Genomic DNA, 17,253 nt, shown 5'->3' on the forward strand with positions numbered 1-17,253 from the left:
GTTCCCAATGGAAAAATATTGCACTCGCAGGTATCCCCTATGTTCCCAAAGGAAAAATATTGCACTCGCAGGTATCCCCTATGTTCCCAAAGGAAAAATATTGCACTCGCAGGTATCCCCTATGTTCCCAAAGGAAAAATATTGCACTCGCAGGTATCCCCTATGTTCCCAAAGGAAAGTGCACAGTTCACACTGAATCCTGTCATCAGTGGGATTTTCTGTTGACAAAGCTGTTTGTTCTGTCAGTAAACCATGAGCAGTGTGTTCAGCTCCCTCTATGAAAACCACCGCATCCATTGTAACACACATCTGGAAGGAGTCACACTGATGGAAATGGCCTGGGGGTCAAAGGGGCAGGGGTCATGGCATAAACGACACCCAGGTGCTGGGAAACAGTCTCTATGGGAGGAGTAAAACAAGCCATCAATTGAGTAGGAAAATGTGTGTGTGAGCGTGTGTGTGTACCTGTTGTATTTTTCTGATGGTGTTTTGTGTTTTTTTTAAAGTTATGACTTCAGCTACTTATTAATTTCCTAATGGCTGTTATGTGTTACAAAGGAGGGGTGATAAAGTATATTCTAGAAGTGATCTGAATGCAGCACTGTATTCACTGTGGCGTTAACCAGGGCTCTGACACTCTCATCTCTCTGTGTGAGATACAAGACAGAGCAATTTATGGACAGACACATTATCTTCAGGAAAAAAAGTGTTGAAAAAGCTCTATGCTGTAAAAGAACCGCTCCCTTGCTTGGTATTACCAGGCAAAGCCAGGTCATGAGAAGCTTGCTTCATGTGCCTGACGTGTTTCAAGACTGGCTTGACTCGGGGCTGTCTAAATGTTACATACAGTACCTCCCACTCCAGTCCATAGACAGTGGGATTCCCCTTTCTAATGTAATTCAAGGGCCTATCATTACATCGTCAGGCATACCCATGACCTGTCGTTGACCCTTTAGGGGTCAAGCTCTGTGCGTCCCTGATTCTCCACACTTCTCAAAGTGTTCTTGCACACACCCCCCACGGAAAAGTGTGTAGAATCGTGACTAAGGCACAGTCATAGATGGGAGATGGTGTTGCAAGCTGTCAGATATTTTAAAGTGATGTAAAACACAAGGCTGTAAATGTATGGGAACAGTTCAAAACGTAAAGCATGTCAAAAGTGAGAAAAAATAAGAAACCTGCTCACTGCTCTTGCTAGTATCACTGCTCTTTATTAAGCTCTGACGAAAGCCTTGAGGTTGATACGTAAAGCTTAATAAAGAGCAGTGACACTATCAAGAGCAGTGTGCTGGTTTCTTATTTTTTCTCATCTTATTCATCTGTTACCAGGCACCTGCAACAAAGATAGCTCAGATGTGCCAGTGCCTTTTGAATTTTGAAAAGTGAGACATCTAAACTCACCAACAGCTGTAGCCCCAAACCGATTTTTGGGAGATTAATCAAATGTTCGGCCGTCTGAGCTTCTGCCTGATTCTTCTGATTAATAGAACCTTTCAGCAAGTTTGTCTGAGTGGAAAAAAGAGTAAGCAGAGGCCTCTAGAGGCAAGCCATTGAACTCAAGGTCAGCAGACCGTGGCCGTCTGGCAGTTTAGTCCATCAGCCCACTACATTGTGTTGCCTGACATCTAGATGACCTTCTGGCAGGTTAGTCCATCAGCCCACTACATTGTGTTGCCTGACATCTAGATGACCTTCTGGCAGGTTAGTCCATCAGTCCACTACATTGTGTTGCCTGACATCTAGATGACCTTCTGGCAGGTTAGTCCATCAGCCCACCTCATTGTGTTGCCTGACATCTAGTGTGCATCGCTGATACTACAACATAAACACCGTACAACACATCATCAAATAGAGATTCATGGGGTAAAACGTAATTAATATTATCTGTTGCCTGATATCTAGATGACCATCTGGCAGTTTAGTCCATCAGCCCACTACATTGTGTTGCCTGACATCTAGTGAGCATCACTGATACTACAACATAAACACAGCACAACACATCATCAAATAGAGATACATGGTGTAAAATGGAATGAATATTGTCTAATAGCAGTATTGATATAAGGAAGAGATCCCATACCTCATCTAGTAAATTGTGTAGTTATAATTTATATGCATCGGTTCCTACTGGGAACTAGGCTAGTGTTGAAATGGGGCGGGGGCGTCACAGGGAACTATGAAGGAAGATAGTGAAGCTCAATAGACACTTTTGCCACACTGGAGGAAAATCAGCATAATAAGCTTGGTTTTAGCCTGTGTTTCAGTCTTTTTGTGCCATCATGCCACTCCTCGCAGTTGCCACTCATTGTCATGCATGAAAGAATGGAATAGGCAATAGCCCACACAGGTCTGGGACCAGCCTAGCCTGGCTTGCCAAGCCTAGCATTCAATTACTTTGTTTTGAAAGTTGGGTTGATTACTTAGTTTTTAATTACATTTCGAATAATATATGCCATTTAGCAAACGCTTTAATCCAAAGTAATTTACAGTATGCATTCATTTTTTATATATGATTGGTTCTGGGAATCGAACCACCATGCTCTACCAACTGAGCCACAGAGGACCACATTTAAAAAAATGTAATAATATAAAATACTTTTCTTACTAGCACAGACTTTGCTGATAGATGCTTTATCGAGAAAAGTTTTACTTGCAATGACTTTGATGTGTGGTTGTCTGACCTGTCTTGACTGCTCTGACTGTAATGTCGCTCTGGATAAGAGCTTCTGGTAACTTATCAAAATGCTAATGTATTTTATATTGAACATTTTCATAGAGTCAAAATGTGGATTATACATTACATTTATTATAGCGGAACACTCTAACGCTGTGTTTATAACCAATTGGGAAGGTGGTATTTACCACATACTGGGAAAACTCTATAGTGAACAAAAATATAAACCCATATTTCATGAGCTGAAATAAAAGATCCCAGAATTTTTCCATATGCACAAAAAGCATTTTTCTCAAATTTTGAGCACAAATTTGGTTACACCCCTGTTAGTGGACATTTCTCCTCCTGACAGATGTGGCATATCAAGAAGCAGATTAAACAGCATGATCATCACACAGGCACACCTTGTGCTGGGGACAATAAAACGCAACACAATGCCGCAGAAATTGTTGCATGTTACATTTATATTTTTTGTTCAGTACACTTGAACGCACCTCGAACTGGTAATTGGTGAAAACTCCTATATCATCCCTGAGCGCCAACTTCTCCCACTTAAGGATCTTTGACATCACCAGCATTTTCAGCAGTTTAATGCAACAACAAAAAATATTATTTATAAAAAGCAATCTATTAATATGGTTTTTGAACACTATATTTTGTGTGCGAGCATGATACCTGTACTTTAGTTTATGGTTGACGCAGCTTGTTTGACATTACCCAATCGGCATTTCTCAACAAGTTAAAATCACGTGAACGCATCCAACTAGTATTTACTATCGAGAGCATCCTGGTTGTATCACTGCCTGCTATGACAACTGCTCAGCCTCCGACCGCAAGGCACTACAGAGGGTAGTGCGTACGGCCCAGTACATCACTGGGGCCAAGCTTCCTGCCACCCAGGACCTCTAGACCAGGTGGTGTCAGAGGAAGGCCCTAAAAATGGTCAAAGACTCCAGCCACCCTAGTCATAGACTGTTCTCTCCTGAACATCTAATCAAATGGCTACTCAGACTCATTGACCCCCCTCCTTACACTGCTGCTACTCTCTGTTATTATCTATGCATAGTCACTTTAATAACTCTACCTACATGTACATAGTACCTCAATTACCTTGACTAACTGGTGCCCCCACACATTGACTCTGTACCAGTACGTACCCCTGTATATAGCCTTGCTATTGTTATTTTGCTGCTGCTCTTTAATTATTTCAAACTTTTATTCATATTCTTTTTTTCTGTATATTTTTCTGTAATTATTATTATTTTTAACTGCATTGTTGGTTAGGGCTTGTAAGTAAGCATTTCGGCGCATGTGACAAATACAATTTGATTTGATACTACTCAACTAGAAATGACCACTTTCCCCACTTGGTTATGAACACAGCATTATATCAACTGTCGATACTTGATAATGGCGCCAATGAGAACAAAGAGGGGGCGTATCCTAAGTTTAAAAGTGCGGTATTAATCATCTCATTGGTTAACTTGTATTAAATGACCACGCAATCTTGACCAATTACAACTACCACCAAGCCATATTATGTAAATTAGGGCGGTCCCTGTTGAATGGCGCAAAGCTGGCCCAATAGCATGATTAAAAACAGAAAAACGTAATATTCATGTTGACGAAGGCGTGTCTTAGAAAGGGGGCTGGGTGCGAGGTAACATGGTGGTTTGGTTATCGCCTATCAGCCATAGACAGACGAAGGTTGGAGTGACTGAACGCTTGAGTGGTCGGCTTTTTATTTTCATTTTTCCTTTGATTTTGTGCTTTCGTTTGTCTTCAAAATGGAGATGGAGAAGAGGATCAGTTTGGAGTTGAGGAACAAGACCCCAGCCGAGGTATAGTATTACGTCTTTATTTATTTATTTCCCAATGCATTTTGTGAAGGATGACGACTCAACCATGGTGGATGCGAAATGACGAAGCTCGATACTCTTTAGCTTGTTAACTTATAGTATACAACTGATGTGCCAAAGAAATATCTGATAATAAATCACATATGGGTGGTTACCACAACGAGGATGCGATAGAAATCGATTCGGAATAAAATGGGATCAGTACCTTGATGGTGGCGCGACTTGCTCTGGCTGAGCTAACGCTACCAAGGACATCAGCTAGCTAGCTACATGTAGCTAGCGCCAATGCTGGCTAGCTAGACTCCTAACCGGTAACGTTAGTTAGTTTAATGGAGTTCAAGTTTTCCCAAACCAAATAATGGCGATGTTAAGAATGATCAAACACTATTGGTAGCCTATATGGACTTTAGTAGCCTAGCTAGTTAGCCAGCAATGTCCTATAATAAATTATCCTTGGATTTGCTAGCGTAGAGCCGACCAGCTCCACGAGTTGTTTTGAAAAACACAATGGAGTTGTTTGCGCATACTGAATAGAAGTGGCTTGTGTGAAAGTAGTGTTTATTTGGTATTTTAAACAGCGAGCTAACTGAGTTTGCCTTCTCCGCAAATACAAGGTTATCAATCACATAGGTACATATTGTAACTACCCATCTTTGGAATGCATTTCATGCAACCTATGCGCCCGCGTGGCGTTTTGCAAGGTAAAGTTGTGCAGAATGCCGCCCATCGTGCGGATAATGACTTTGTAGCCTTGCGTTCTTTAACACTTCTTCGTGCATCAAATGTTGCATCGGTTGTTTTGAAGTTCTATGAAAGTGTTGGCCAATTGCTATACGCTGAGCCGTTGACTTTGTAAGGGGTATGAATAGCACATGATCAATTTAAACCTCACCAAGATACGTTACTTTTTGGTGAGCTAACTACGTCCGCTAGTAGCTAGTGTTACTTTGTAACGTTAGTTAGCTATAGTTGCCGCGACAGTAACAATTAATGACTTCTCTGGCTGGGGATAGTGGCCGCGGGCACTCTGATCATGAGCTAACTTTAGTATGATGAGGGGGAGTTGCAGGCAGGAAGGATGTTGACATTCTCTAGCGTAGTTCAAAACGAATACTAGTATGCTACGTCATTTATTCATATTCTCTATTTCTTGCACAATATAGCAACAAGTTCATAAAAACAAAATCAACGATTCTGTATCATTTACCAGTAATTCCAATTGTTCCACAGGTGGCTGAGCTGGTGGTGGACAACTGTCGGTCCAGTGATGGAGAGGTGGAAGGGCTGTCAGATGACTACAAGGAGCTAGAGTTCCTCAGCATGGTCAATGTGGGGCTCACCTCCCTGGCTAAGCTGCCCTCCCTGCCAAAACTGCTCAAGGTGAGCATCATCTTTGGTCCAAGATCCTATTTTGCCACTGGTCATGGAGAGGTCAAGATGGTTCACCCACATAAAAAATAAACATGTAATGCAAGTAAAAATGTATTAATCCGTCTAGCCACATACTATAGTAGACAAGTGGACGACACATAGGATATTAAGCAATTTTTTTGTCTATGTACTATATGATACTTGCCAACGTAGTATTTTTTCAGATGAATCAATATCTGTCCTCTTCAGCTGGAGATCAGTGATAACATGATCGTTGGAGGTCTGGACCAGCTGTCTGAGAAGTGTCCCAACCTGACGTATCTCAACCTGAGCGGCAACAAGATCAAGGAGCTCAGCACTGTGAAGCCCCTGGTAAGGGAACCCCCATAAACACACCTGGTAGACCCAACAAAATACATTTCATTTAATGGATTCCAATCACAGTCATTATTACAGAATCTTAACAGCATCACATTGTGATTGCAGAAAAACCTGAAGAACCTGAAGAGTCTGGACCTGTACAGCTGTGAGATCACCACTCTGGAGGACTACAGGGAGAGTGTCTTTGAGCTGCTGCCCCAGGTCACCTTCCTGGACGGCTATGACCACGAAGACAACGAGGTGCCAGACTCCGAGGCTGACGATGGTGAGCAACGACGGGGCTGGGATGTGCTGAGGGTGGGAGGAAAGACTTGAGACGTGTGCCCTTGTCCTAGAGCATTACAGAGAATTAACCCAATGTTGTCCTCCCCACAGATGACAACGAGGGGCTAGACTCAGAGGCTGATGATGGTGAGCAACACAGGGCTGGGAGGGGACGGACTGAGGAAAGGCTGGGAGGATAAACTTAAGACATGTGTCTTTGTCCTAGACTATTACAAAGAATTAACCCAATGTTGTCCTCCCCACAGATGACGAGCACACAGCCGGCCCCACCAGAGATGGGGACGACGATGATGAGGAGGATGAGGGTTCCGAGGGCGAAGAGGTGGGACTGTCCTACCTGATGAAGGATGGCATTCAGGTAATCATTCATCAAACCCGTGTGCAGCTAAGTGTCTCTTAGAGGATACACACGAGACAGTGTATAGTCCAAGTCTCTTAGAGGATACTCACCATTTATTTCCTGATTCTACACGTTGATAGAAAGCTATTGATTTACCGCCCTTGGTGTTGACAGAAAGAGGATGTTTCAGATTTTCGGGGTTGGAGTATTTTCAACTTATGTTCCGTTTCCCCTTAACATAGAAGTAGGGACTCCGCTCAGGTATATTTCTACACCTGCTATGTTCGGTTAGGGGATTACCGCGGCCACCTGCTTTCTAGCCGTTGGTATGTTCGGTCTAAAAGGCCTACAGGAAAAGAGAACTCCTAGTCATGTTGATTGAAATGTTCTCTGGCCCTAGGATGAAGAAGATGATGATGACTATGTTGAAGAGGAGGAAGAAGAGGATGGAGTAGGAGTCCAGGGAGAGAAAAGGAAGAGGGATGCAGAGGACGAGGGAGATGACAGCGATGGAGATGACGACTAGCCCCTCCTGTAACAGAGCATGGGATCACAACTAGGCTAGAACAACAGGAACAGGAAATAGTTTGTGAATTATTTTTTTTGTATACCATAGATGTTACTGTAGAATCTAAATGTTTAATTTGTTTTGTAAATGTTCCATACAATAAGAAAAGCGGGTTGGAATTATGAAATGGAATGTGGTTTTGAAACATGACATGTGGGTAGGGGCTATAGCATTCAGACAAGGTGATGTTTACTCTGGTGAGAAGTTGTAGTGGCCCATTTCAAGTCCATCTTGTTGTGATTGTCTCCTATGCCATGTTCTCTCAATACTTTAGTTGTCAAGCGAAAAGCTCCATGTGCTGTCTGGTTGGCTCATAGTAAGGTTTATATGGGAGGACCTATAGGAGGACAGGCTCATTGTTATGGCTTAAAATGTAACATTTATTTAACTAGGCAAGTCAGTTAAGAACAAATACTTATTTACAATGACGGCCAACCCCTAACCCGGACAATGCTGGGCCAATTGTGCGCCGCCCTATGGGACTCCCAATCATAGTCTGTTGTGATACAGCCTGGAATTTAACCACGGTCTGTAGTTACGACTCTAGCACTGAGATGCAGTGCCTTAGACCTCTGTGCCACTCGGGTATCAACCACATTAAACGTACGGAAACCACACGTTTGACTCAGTTCCATTCCAGCCATTACAATCCTCCTGTAGCTCCTCCCACCAGCCTCCGCCGGTTTACACATGGCCAACAAGTACTGTTTAACAGTGACCCGGGCAAAAAGGAACCTTTGTGAGTCGTTAGCCCCTCCTATCTGTTCAACTACACTATATGTACCCTACCCGCGCTGTATTGTAGGGATTGCTGACTGTTTCCTAAGTACTTTGTTTAGGACCTGGGATTTGATACCTTTAAAGTTTGTCCGATCGCGGTGTCATCAATTCACTTTTAATTCCACAAACAGCCGATTTGTAAGTAAAAAAAAAATTCTGTATTGTGCTAGGGCTGCAGATGACTCTGTAGTTTTCACATCTCTGGGTAATGTAGTTTTCAGGTCTCTTACTCTAGCTCTGATCGTCATCAAAGAAGCCCTAGAGGTGGGTTTAAAGAGCTAATTCGTATTCAGGCTACATGGAGGTAATTTTGGACCAGTTTAGTCACATTCTAAAGCTCAGGTGGACCCAATCTCTCAGAAGGACCTGGTGATAAGCAGGAACACAGTTAATAGTCTCTTCTGTCCTGAATCCAACTTGGTACCCTTTGACTTCTGTCATATCCCAATGGAAGAAAAAAACTTTTCTGTCTCCTTTTTGTTTTACTGTGCAAGGATTTTAAACTTGTATGACTATGTAAATAGACCTTTTATCTTTTCCGTGTAGTATTTGCTTGGTTTTTTTGTGTTTTTTTTAACATGCAATATCTGTCCTTTTTTTATTTTTAATAAACACAAAGCACATGTCAGGATGTAAAGCTTCAGACTCTGACGCTCAACCTTGGTTTATTTTTTTGGCCTCAGCTGTTGAGAAAGTCATGTTTTGGAATTTATGTTAATTAATCTTCTGAAGTGTTTTTAAATAAATAAAAATATTCTGTTAATTCTTATGTTAACTTTTTTCCATCAAGTTATTTAATGGGCGTAGTACTAACTTTGACCCTCCAGATTAATAACAGTGTTTCTGGTCACGGGTCAGTTTTATTCTGATATCTAATGGATGTGTAACCCACCAGTAGGTCTGAACTCTGAAGAGAGGCCAGTTGAAGACAGGAACCAGGTGGTGGTGCTATAGCCTGCAGTTTAACATTGAAGGCCCAGAAACCTCAATCCTGGCAACATTCAGCTCTGACACTTCATTATGTTTTGCATTGGATTTCATTGCTGAATGAAACCTAAAAGCCCCAAATATATATATATATATTTTTAAAGAACATAGTAATTTTAATCAGGTCATTTACGTTTCAAGTGGCAATCAGCATTTGAAGCTAACAATGCACTCCCCTTGCTTTGGTAAAAAGCTGAGGGATGGGGTTGGAGAAATGTCACACCTCAAATTCATACAAAGCTAAGGATCATCCATAATATCCTAATATAGTTTTGTTAATAAGCATTGAAAAATAAGCTATTTGGGGTTCTGATGGGTATGACAGTTGAACTAAGCTCATGAGTCAAAAGGTATATTTAAGCAATAAGGCCAGAGTTATGGTATATGGCCAATATACCACTACGGGCTGTTAGGTAGAGGTGCCTTATTGCTGCTATAAACTGGTTAAAGTAATTAGAGCAGTAAAAAAAAGTACATTGTGAAACAGGTGTCATCTTTTTACCAAACCACAGGAAGATTGGTCAATTGTTTTCATGTTGCACAGCACAGATGTGTTTGTTTTGATAAAATCAGGTTTTGTGTTTTAGACAATCATATGGGGGGGGTCAAACAACATTAGGAGGGCTAGTTTGGAACTGAAACTGGATTTTAAAAACTAATTTCAACTCTGAAAGACTGCAAAAAGCGTGCGGTTATTCCAGGCCCAGTGCCATCGCTGTGCTGCGGCAGCAAACGATTCAGCAGGCTACTGGCATTACAGTATAAAAGCTTTGTTGGCATAACTTTTATACACAACTTTTGGAGACAGAAGATGCTCTACAGGAACGTTAGAGTCCATCCATGTCATCTTGGTGCCTGGGCCCTTTCTCTCACATTTCAAGGCCGCGTTGAGACAGTGACTTATCAGTGACCCAAGCCCTGCTCAGATAATCCCTACTATTGTGTTGCTGAGTTGTCTTAGTGCTGCTGCAAATGTACATTTTCCCAGGGATGTTGGTAGTCACAATGTAAGTAACCAAATTTGTTACTCTAAATGCTTCTGTCAATCTGACAGCTATTGTCAGCAGTAATCATGTGCCTATGAACCTGAGTTATACTGTTAGCACTGCGACATTTTGCCATTGCAAGAAGCCCACTGAACAGTGAACCGCTATCAGTTCTAATATAAATATCGCTGTCATGTCTTCCTCTGATAAGAATCCCACTAAAGCAATGCAAACAATCAAGATTCCCAGAAAAGTGCAAAAAATGTCCCACATTAACATATGTATCCTAAGAAACCAGGTTAATGAAATCCACTCGCTAACAACAGAAAGCATTCATATACTGGCTATATCTGAAACTCACTTAGATAATTCCTTTGATGATACAGTGGTAGCAATATATGGTAATAACATCTACAGAAGAGACAGGAACGGCAAGAGAGGTATTGCTATTGATATTCAGAGTCATATTCCTATGAAGCCTAGAGAGGATCTCATGTAAAATACTGTTGAAGTAATATGGCTACAGGTTCACCTGTACCTCAAAGTTACCTCTGCTGCAAAGTATAAGTTCATTAGAGTTACCAACCTCAGAAATTGCAGCCCAAATAAATGCTTCACGGAGTTCAAGTAACAGACACATCTCAACATCAACTGTTCAGAGGAGACTGCGTGAATCAGGCCTTCATGATCGAATTACTTCAAAGAAACCACTACTAAAGGATAAGAATAAGAAGACTTGCTTGGGCCAAGAAACACGAGCAATTGACATTAGACCGGTGGAAATCTGTCCTTTGGTCTGATGAGTCTAAATTTGAGATTTTTGGTTCCAACCGCCATGTCTTTGTGAGACGAAGAGTAGGTGGATGGATGATCTCCGCATGTGGGGTTCCCACTGTGAAGCATGGAGGAGAGGAGGTGTTGTGGTGTGGGGGTGCTTTGCTGGTGACACTGTCTGTGATTTATTTAGAGTTCAAGGCACACTTAACCAGCATGGCTACTACAGCATTCTGCAGCGATACGCCATCCCTTCTGGTTTGCAGTTAGTCAGACTATCATTTGCTTTTCAACAGGACAATGACCCAACACACCTCAAGGCTGTGTAAGGGCTATTTGACCAATAAGGAGAGTGATGGAGTGCTGCATCAGATGACCTGGCCTCCACAATCACCCGACCTCAATCCAATTGAGACGGTTTGAGATGAGTTGGACTGCAGTGTGAAGGAAAAGCAGCCAACAAGTGCTCAGCACATGTGGGAACTCCTTCAAGTCTGTTGGAAAATAATTCCAGGTGAAGCTTGTTGAGAAAATGCTACTTAGACGAATCTAAAATACTTTTTTGGTTACTACATGATTCCATATGTGTTATTTCATAGTTTTGATGTCTTCACTATTATTCTACAATGTAGAAAATAGTACAAATAAAGAAAAACCCTTGAATGAGTAGGTGTGTCCAAACTTTTGACTGGTGTCGTGGCAGAATCAGAATTATTTAGGTAACATTTATAAATATATGTTTTATTTATTGTATTGCATGTTTATGTGAGATATGTCATCAGAATGTCTATTTTTGGATAATACTGTTGGCTGGTTGCAGTTATCTGTTCTCTGTCAGGGTTCAGTTACTTGGGCCGCAGAGAGGGGAGAGGTCAAGCTTGTCTTCATATGTAAACATATCTTTTAAACCATGTGAATGGATTGATTGAGGGGGAACCAATTATCTTTTGGCTCCACAATGTCTGCTCACAGAGACACAGTCACTGTGTCTCTGTGAGCTTGTCCAGAATGAGAGTGTCTAAAATGACAATTGATATATATCCTAATGTCTTGGTAGAACCTCATTTTAGGAGAGCAAACTGAGCGATAATTTATAGCAAATTATTTTGTTTGTTTTTATTTAACTAGGCAAGTCAGTTAAGAACAAATTCTTATTTTCAATGACGGCCTAGGAACAGTGGGTTCCTGCCTGTTCAGGGGCAGAACGACAGATTTGTACCTTGTCAGCTCGGGGGTTTGAACTTGCAACCTTCCGGTTAATAGTCCAACGCTCTAACCACTAGGCTACCCTGCCACCCCTGTCTGGCTATGGGATACTCCTCTCTCAAGTAAAGTCTTCCTTTGTAATGTTCCTCAAATCTGTTATTCTTCATGTGAGTTGAGATGGGTGTGTCTTGGCTATAAATTATACTAAGAATTGTTTTGTAAGCACTCTCAGAGAATTCATTTATAGACACTAAATTGATCTGAGAGTCACAGGGTTGTGATGGAGCTCATATAATTAAAGATGGACTTTATGATAACTCTGACTTGTGTGTGGTTTGCTCTCATGGTTTGGTAAATACAGGACATTTCCACTACACTGGTACTGTATATAATATTATATTCACTGAGTATACTAAACATTAAGAACACCTGCTCTTCCAGACGTAGACTGACCAGGTGAATCCAGGTGAAAGCTATTATCCCTTATTGATGCAACTTGTTACATCCACTTCAATCAGTGTAGATGAAGGGGATGAGGCAGGTTAAGAATAATTTTTCATTATTGAGACAATTGAGACATGGATTGTATATGTGTGCCTTTCAGAGGATGAATGGGCAAGACAAAAGATTGAAGTGCCTTTGAACCGGTTATGGTTGTAGGTGCCAGGCGCACCGGTTTGTGTGAAGAACTGCCACACTGCTGGGTTTTTCACTCTCAACAGTTTCCCATGTGTATTTAGAATGGACCACCACCCAAAGGACTAACAGCCAACTTTACACAACTGTGGGAAGCATTGGAGTCAACATGGGCCAGCATCCTTGTGGAACACTTTTTGACACCTTGTAGAGTCCATTCCCCAAAGAATTGAGGCTGTTCTGAGGGCAAAAGGTGAAGGGGTGCAACTCAATTTCAGGAAGGTGTTCTTTATCTTTTGTACACTCAGTGTACATCAGAATATGTCACCCCAACCCTTTTTGAAAGGGGAGTTTATAGTAGTATAGTTGGAAACTTTAAACTATGTATTTTATTTGTTGTGTTGTTTCCTGTTTGAACACCAGGAAGAGTACCCACTGCCTCTAAATACTAAATACTAAATCAGCAGGATTTCCTTAGTTAAAAGCATATGACTGATTAGTCCTGTTTGTGTAATGCTGTGTAGCTATCTGCTATCATCATCCCTGGCCCCTCCATAGTCCGATAATGGTGGTATTCTGTGATCAGGCTCAACATCTGTTAATACTGTACATCCACCCCAGTACAACAAAAGCTAGGTCATGGGACCTAATACCCAGGCCAGAGGGATCAAAGCCCAGTGTATTGAGGTGAACTGTGGCTGGCAGTGACAGACAGAGTAGCTTAGCGATCCGAGTAGGGCACCACACTAAAAGGTGGCATGTCCCACCACGGTTGGCTCACCCCGGGCAGCACCGCTCATCAGCAAGATAAGAGATTTCCCCCCCTCATCCCCTCCCTCCTCACCAACCAGCCACCGCCTCCTCACCCACCAGCCACCTCTGCCTGCCCTGCGCCAAATCACATACCACCCGTCTCTTCCTCTCCCTGCTCATCGGAGGGATTCAGCCAGCCCAGCGCCCAATCCTGCCGGGGATCATAAGTCATCGCGTTTTTGAACGCATTCCAGAGTCACAAAAGCATCTGTCAAGTCTGTGTGTAACATCTGCTGGGCTATCCCTCCCTCCCTCCTCCACCACCACCACCTCCCTACCCTCTGTCTCCCTCGCCGTCAGACACACTGCATCATCAGTGGACTGGACAGAGGAAGGCACTGTAACAGCAGAGAGAAGCAGACTCCACAAGGTGACCCAGGGTGACCTCCAGGATGACTCCCCCCATGGCATGGTCAATGTCAGGGTCAGTCAGTACCCCTCACCACCCCTGTCCCTGAGCCTCCATGTTTCCTGCCTGGGGCCATGCAGGGGTGGGCAGATCACCAGGGCACAAGTGCCCCCATTTAGGGCTCCACTGGGGCACTTCCAAGGGCAATAGAGGCCACTTCATTCAGTGGAGGCATCCAGGGGTATCATTACTCAGTGATATGATGAATGACGCTCTGTGGACTGTTTGAGGGAGCTGTTTGAAGTTGATACTGTGTGATGATCACATGCACAAGAGATCACACTCAATCAGAATGTTATCACAATACACAACAATTTATAGATTTTATATATCAGAATATGTCACCCCAACACCTTTTGAAAGGGGAGTTTATAGTAGCATAGTTGGAAACAAGAGGAAATTGGTTTCACAGAATAATAATCCATAAAACACAACACACTACACTAGCAGAAAGACAATGGATTGTGTCTTTGAGAAATGCTTACTGAAAACAACATTACCACACTGCGATACTACTGTTTGAAAGCTGATGAGGGTTAAGGCTGTCTGCCTGCTGTTGAATAATTCACAGCCACACACAATAGCACAGACATTAGATCTGTCATTGTTGTCCAGTTTGGGAGGAAGCACCACTTAACATTGTCTGGCAAGAGAGGGAGAGAGAGAGAGAGAGAGAGAGAGAGGACAGAAACAGAGAGAAGGACAGAAACAGGGAGAGAGAGAAACGAGAGAGAGCGAGAGAGAGAGAAAGAGATAGATAAGGAGAGAGAGGTTGTATAGAGCATGGCCTTGTCAAGTGGCTGATGGACTCTTTCATCAGTCAGCATCTCTGATCATATGGAGGCATTGTCCACTGCAGTTACATAACTCTGTCATCATGCATTCTATAGCTATCCCAGGCCCCATAAATCCCCTCTGGCCTGGAATCACACACAGACACATACCATATACACTTAGGCCATATATACTACTGCATGTTAACACACATTCCCATAAATCCACATGCCGCTGTACATGGTGGAGTTGATTTCACATAACTTCTGCTATCACTATACGTACGCACTGTTATATTGATCATCAATTTATTATTGATGTTTGTTTTTTGGTCCTCAGCTACTTCCCTCACCACAACACAAATACAAACACGCACGCACGCACGCACGCACGCACGCACGCACGCACACACACACGCACACACACACACACACACACACACACACACACACACACACACACACACACACACACACACACACACACACACACACACACACACACACACACACACACACACACACACACACACACACACACACACACACACACACACACACACACACACACACACACACACACACACACACACACACACACACACACACACACACACACACACCCCTGCATTAACCTTCCCCTCTTCCTTCACTGTGTCTGTAAGCCAGCAAATCACAGTGCTCGGGCTGCTCCATGCCTTATATGGACAAACAGCTTTTAGGGGGCAGGGTTTCCCCCTGAGCCGCTGCAGTTACACTGGGCTTTTTGTCTGCCGGCCTACCTTCCATATGCACACATGGCTAAGCATGGTTAACTTATGCATCAATTATGTATGGTTGTCAATGGGGGATTTGTGATTTCTTTTCTTCTTAACAAATCGTTCTCCGTTTCCACACACAGAAGCAAGCCAGTGCACACTTACAGGAGGTCAGTGGCCTCACTGGAGCTTCGGCTGTCTTTAAGACTCTGACAGACTGCTGACACAGCAAAGAAGGGAATCTCCCAAAAGGAGTGTATCAGCAGAACGCATCCCTGGAATTAAACACACACGGACACGGACACACACACACACACACACACACACACACACACACACACACACACACACACACACACACACACACACACACATACAGTACATACGTACGTACACACACACACACACACACACACACACACACACACACACACACACACACACACACACACACACACACACACACACACACACACACACACACACACACACAGTACATACATACAGTACATACATACAGTACATACATACATACATACATACATACATACATACATACATACATACATACATACATACATCCATCCATACATACATACATACATACATACATACATACATACATGCACACACACATACACACACATACATACACATACATACACATACATACACATACATATACATACATTCAAACACACACTGCCTGTGTCCTCCCACTGCTCCTAGCATCCTGAATCTCCGTTTCCACACACAGAAGCAAGCCAGTGCACACTTACAGGAGGTCAGTGGCCTCACTGGAGCTTCGGCTGTCTTTAAGACTCTGACAGACTGCTGACACAGCAAAGAAGGGAATCTCCCAAAAGGAGTGTATCAGCAGAACGCATCCCTGGAATTAAACACACACGGACACGGACACGGACACGGACACGGACACACACACACACACACACACACACACACACACACACACACACACACACACACACACACACACACACACACACACACACACACACACATACAGTACATACGTACGTACACACACACACACACACACACACACACACACACACACACACACACACACACACACATACAGTACATACGTACGTACACACACACACACACACACACACACACACACACACACACACACACACACACACACACACACACACACACACACACACACACACACACACACACATACAGTACATACATACAGTACATACATACATACATCCATCCATACATACATACATACATACATACATACATGCACACACACATACACACACATACATACACATACATACACATACATATACATACATTCAAACACACACTGCCTGTGTCCTCCCACTGCTCCTAGCATCCTGAATCCCCTAGAGAGGAGCAGAGTCAGACGGGTACAAAGGCCAAGCAGCTGGAGGGTGTCTCCTCTCCCCTCCTTTCCCCTCTACTCCTCTCCCTTCCTCTCCTTCTCTCATTCTCTCCTCTCCTCTCCCCCTGGACCAGGAGGCTCAGCCCAACACAATCTCACCCCATCACACCCAAATCTCCATGGTGATCAAAGCTAAAATAAATCCCCACTGAACACAACAGAGCACATTCACAAAATACATCATCTTCTGATGGGGTGAGGGAAGT

At 43.0% G+C, this 17,253-nt stretch overlaps 1 protein-coding gene across 1 annotated transcript; it reads left to right on the forward strand.

The window, feature by feature from the left end:
- The first annotated feature begins 4,297 nt into the window (after positions 1-4,297).
- LOC116376340 (acidic leucine-rich nuclear phosphoprotein 32 family member E-like) lies at positions 4,298-9,033 on the forward strand. The gene is made up of 7 exons (XM_031836215.1): positions 4,298-4,515; positions 5,764-5,913; positions 6,154-6,276; positions 6,391-6,550; positions 6,661-6,696; positions 6,816-6,928; positions 7,311-9,033. Exons 1-7 carry the CDS (start codon positions 4,462-4,464, stop codon positions 7,434-7,436), a joined length of 762 nt encoding a protein of 253 aa, XP_031692075.1. The 5' UTR covers positions 4,298-4,461; the 3' UTR covers positions 7,437-9,033.
- The last annotated feature ends 8,220 nt before the right edge of the window (positions 9,034-17,253 follow it).

The sequence above is a fragment of the Oncorhynchus kisutch genome, linkage group LG2 (assembly GCF_002021735.2).
Source record: "Oncorhynchus kisutch isolate 150728-3 linkage group LG2, Okis_V2, whole genome shotgun sequence".
In the NCBI taxonomy this organism is placed as follows: domain Eukaryota; kingdom Metazoa; phylum Chordata; class Actinopteri; order Salmoniformes; family Salmonidae; genus Oncorhynchus; species Oncorhynchus kisutch.

Bases quoted from the DNA above. Each gene is read 5' to 3' on its own strand.
- LOC116376340 (XM_031836215.1), top strand. From the start codon at position 4,462: ATGGAGATGGAGAAGAGGATCAGTTTGGAGTTGAGGAACAAGACCCCA. The intron at 5,914-6,153 runs GTGAGCATCATC...TGTCCTCTTCAG, and splicing joins CCCTGCCAAAACTGCTCAAG to CTGGAGATCAGTGATAACAT. The intron at 6,277-6,390 runs GTAAGGGAACCC...TTGTGATTGCAG, and splicing joins TCAGCACTGTGAAGCCCCTG to AAAAACCTGAAGAACCTGAA.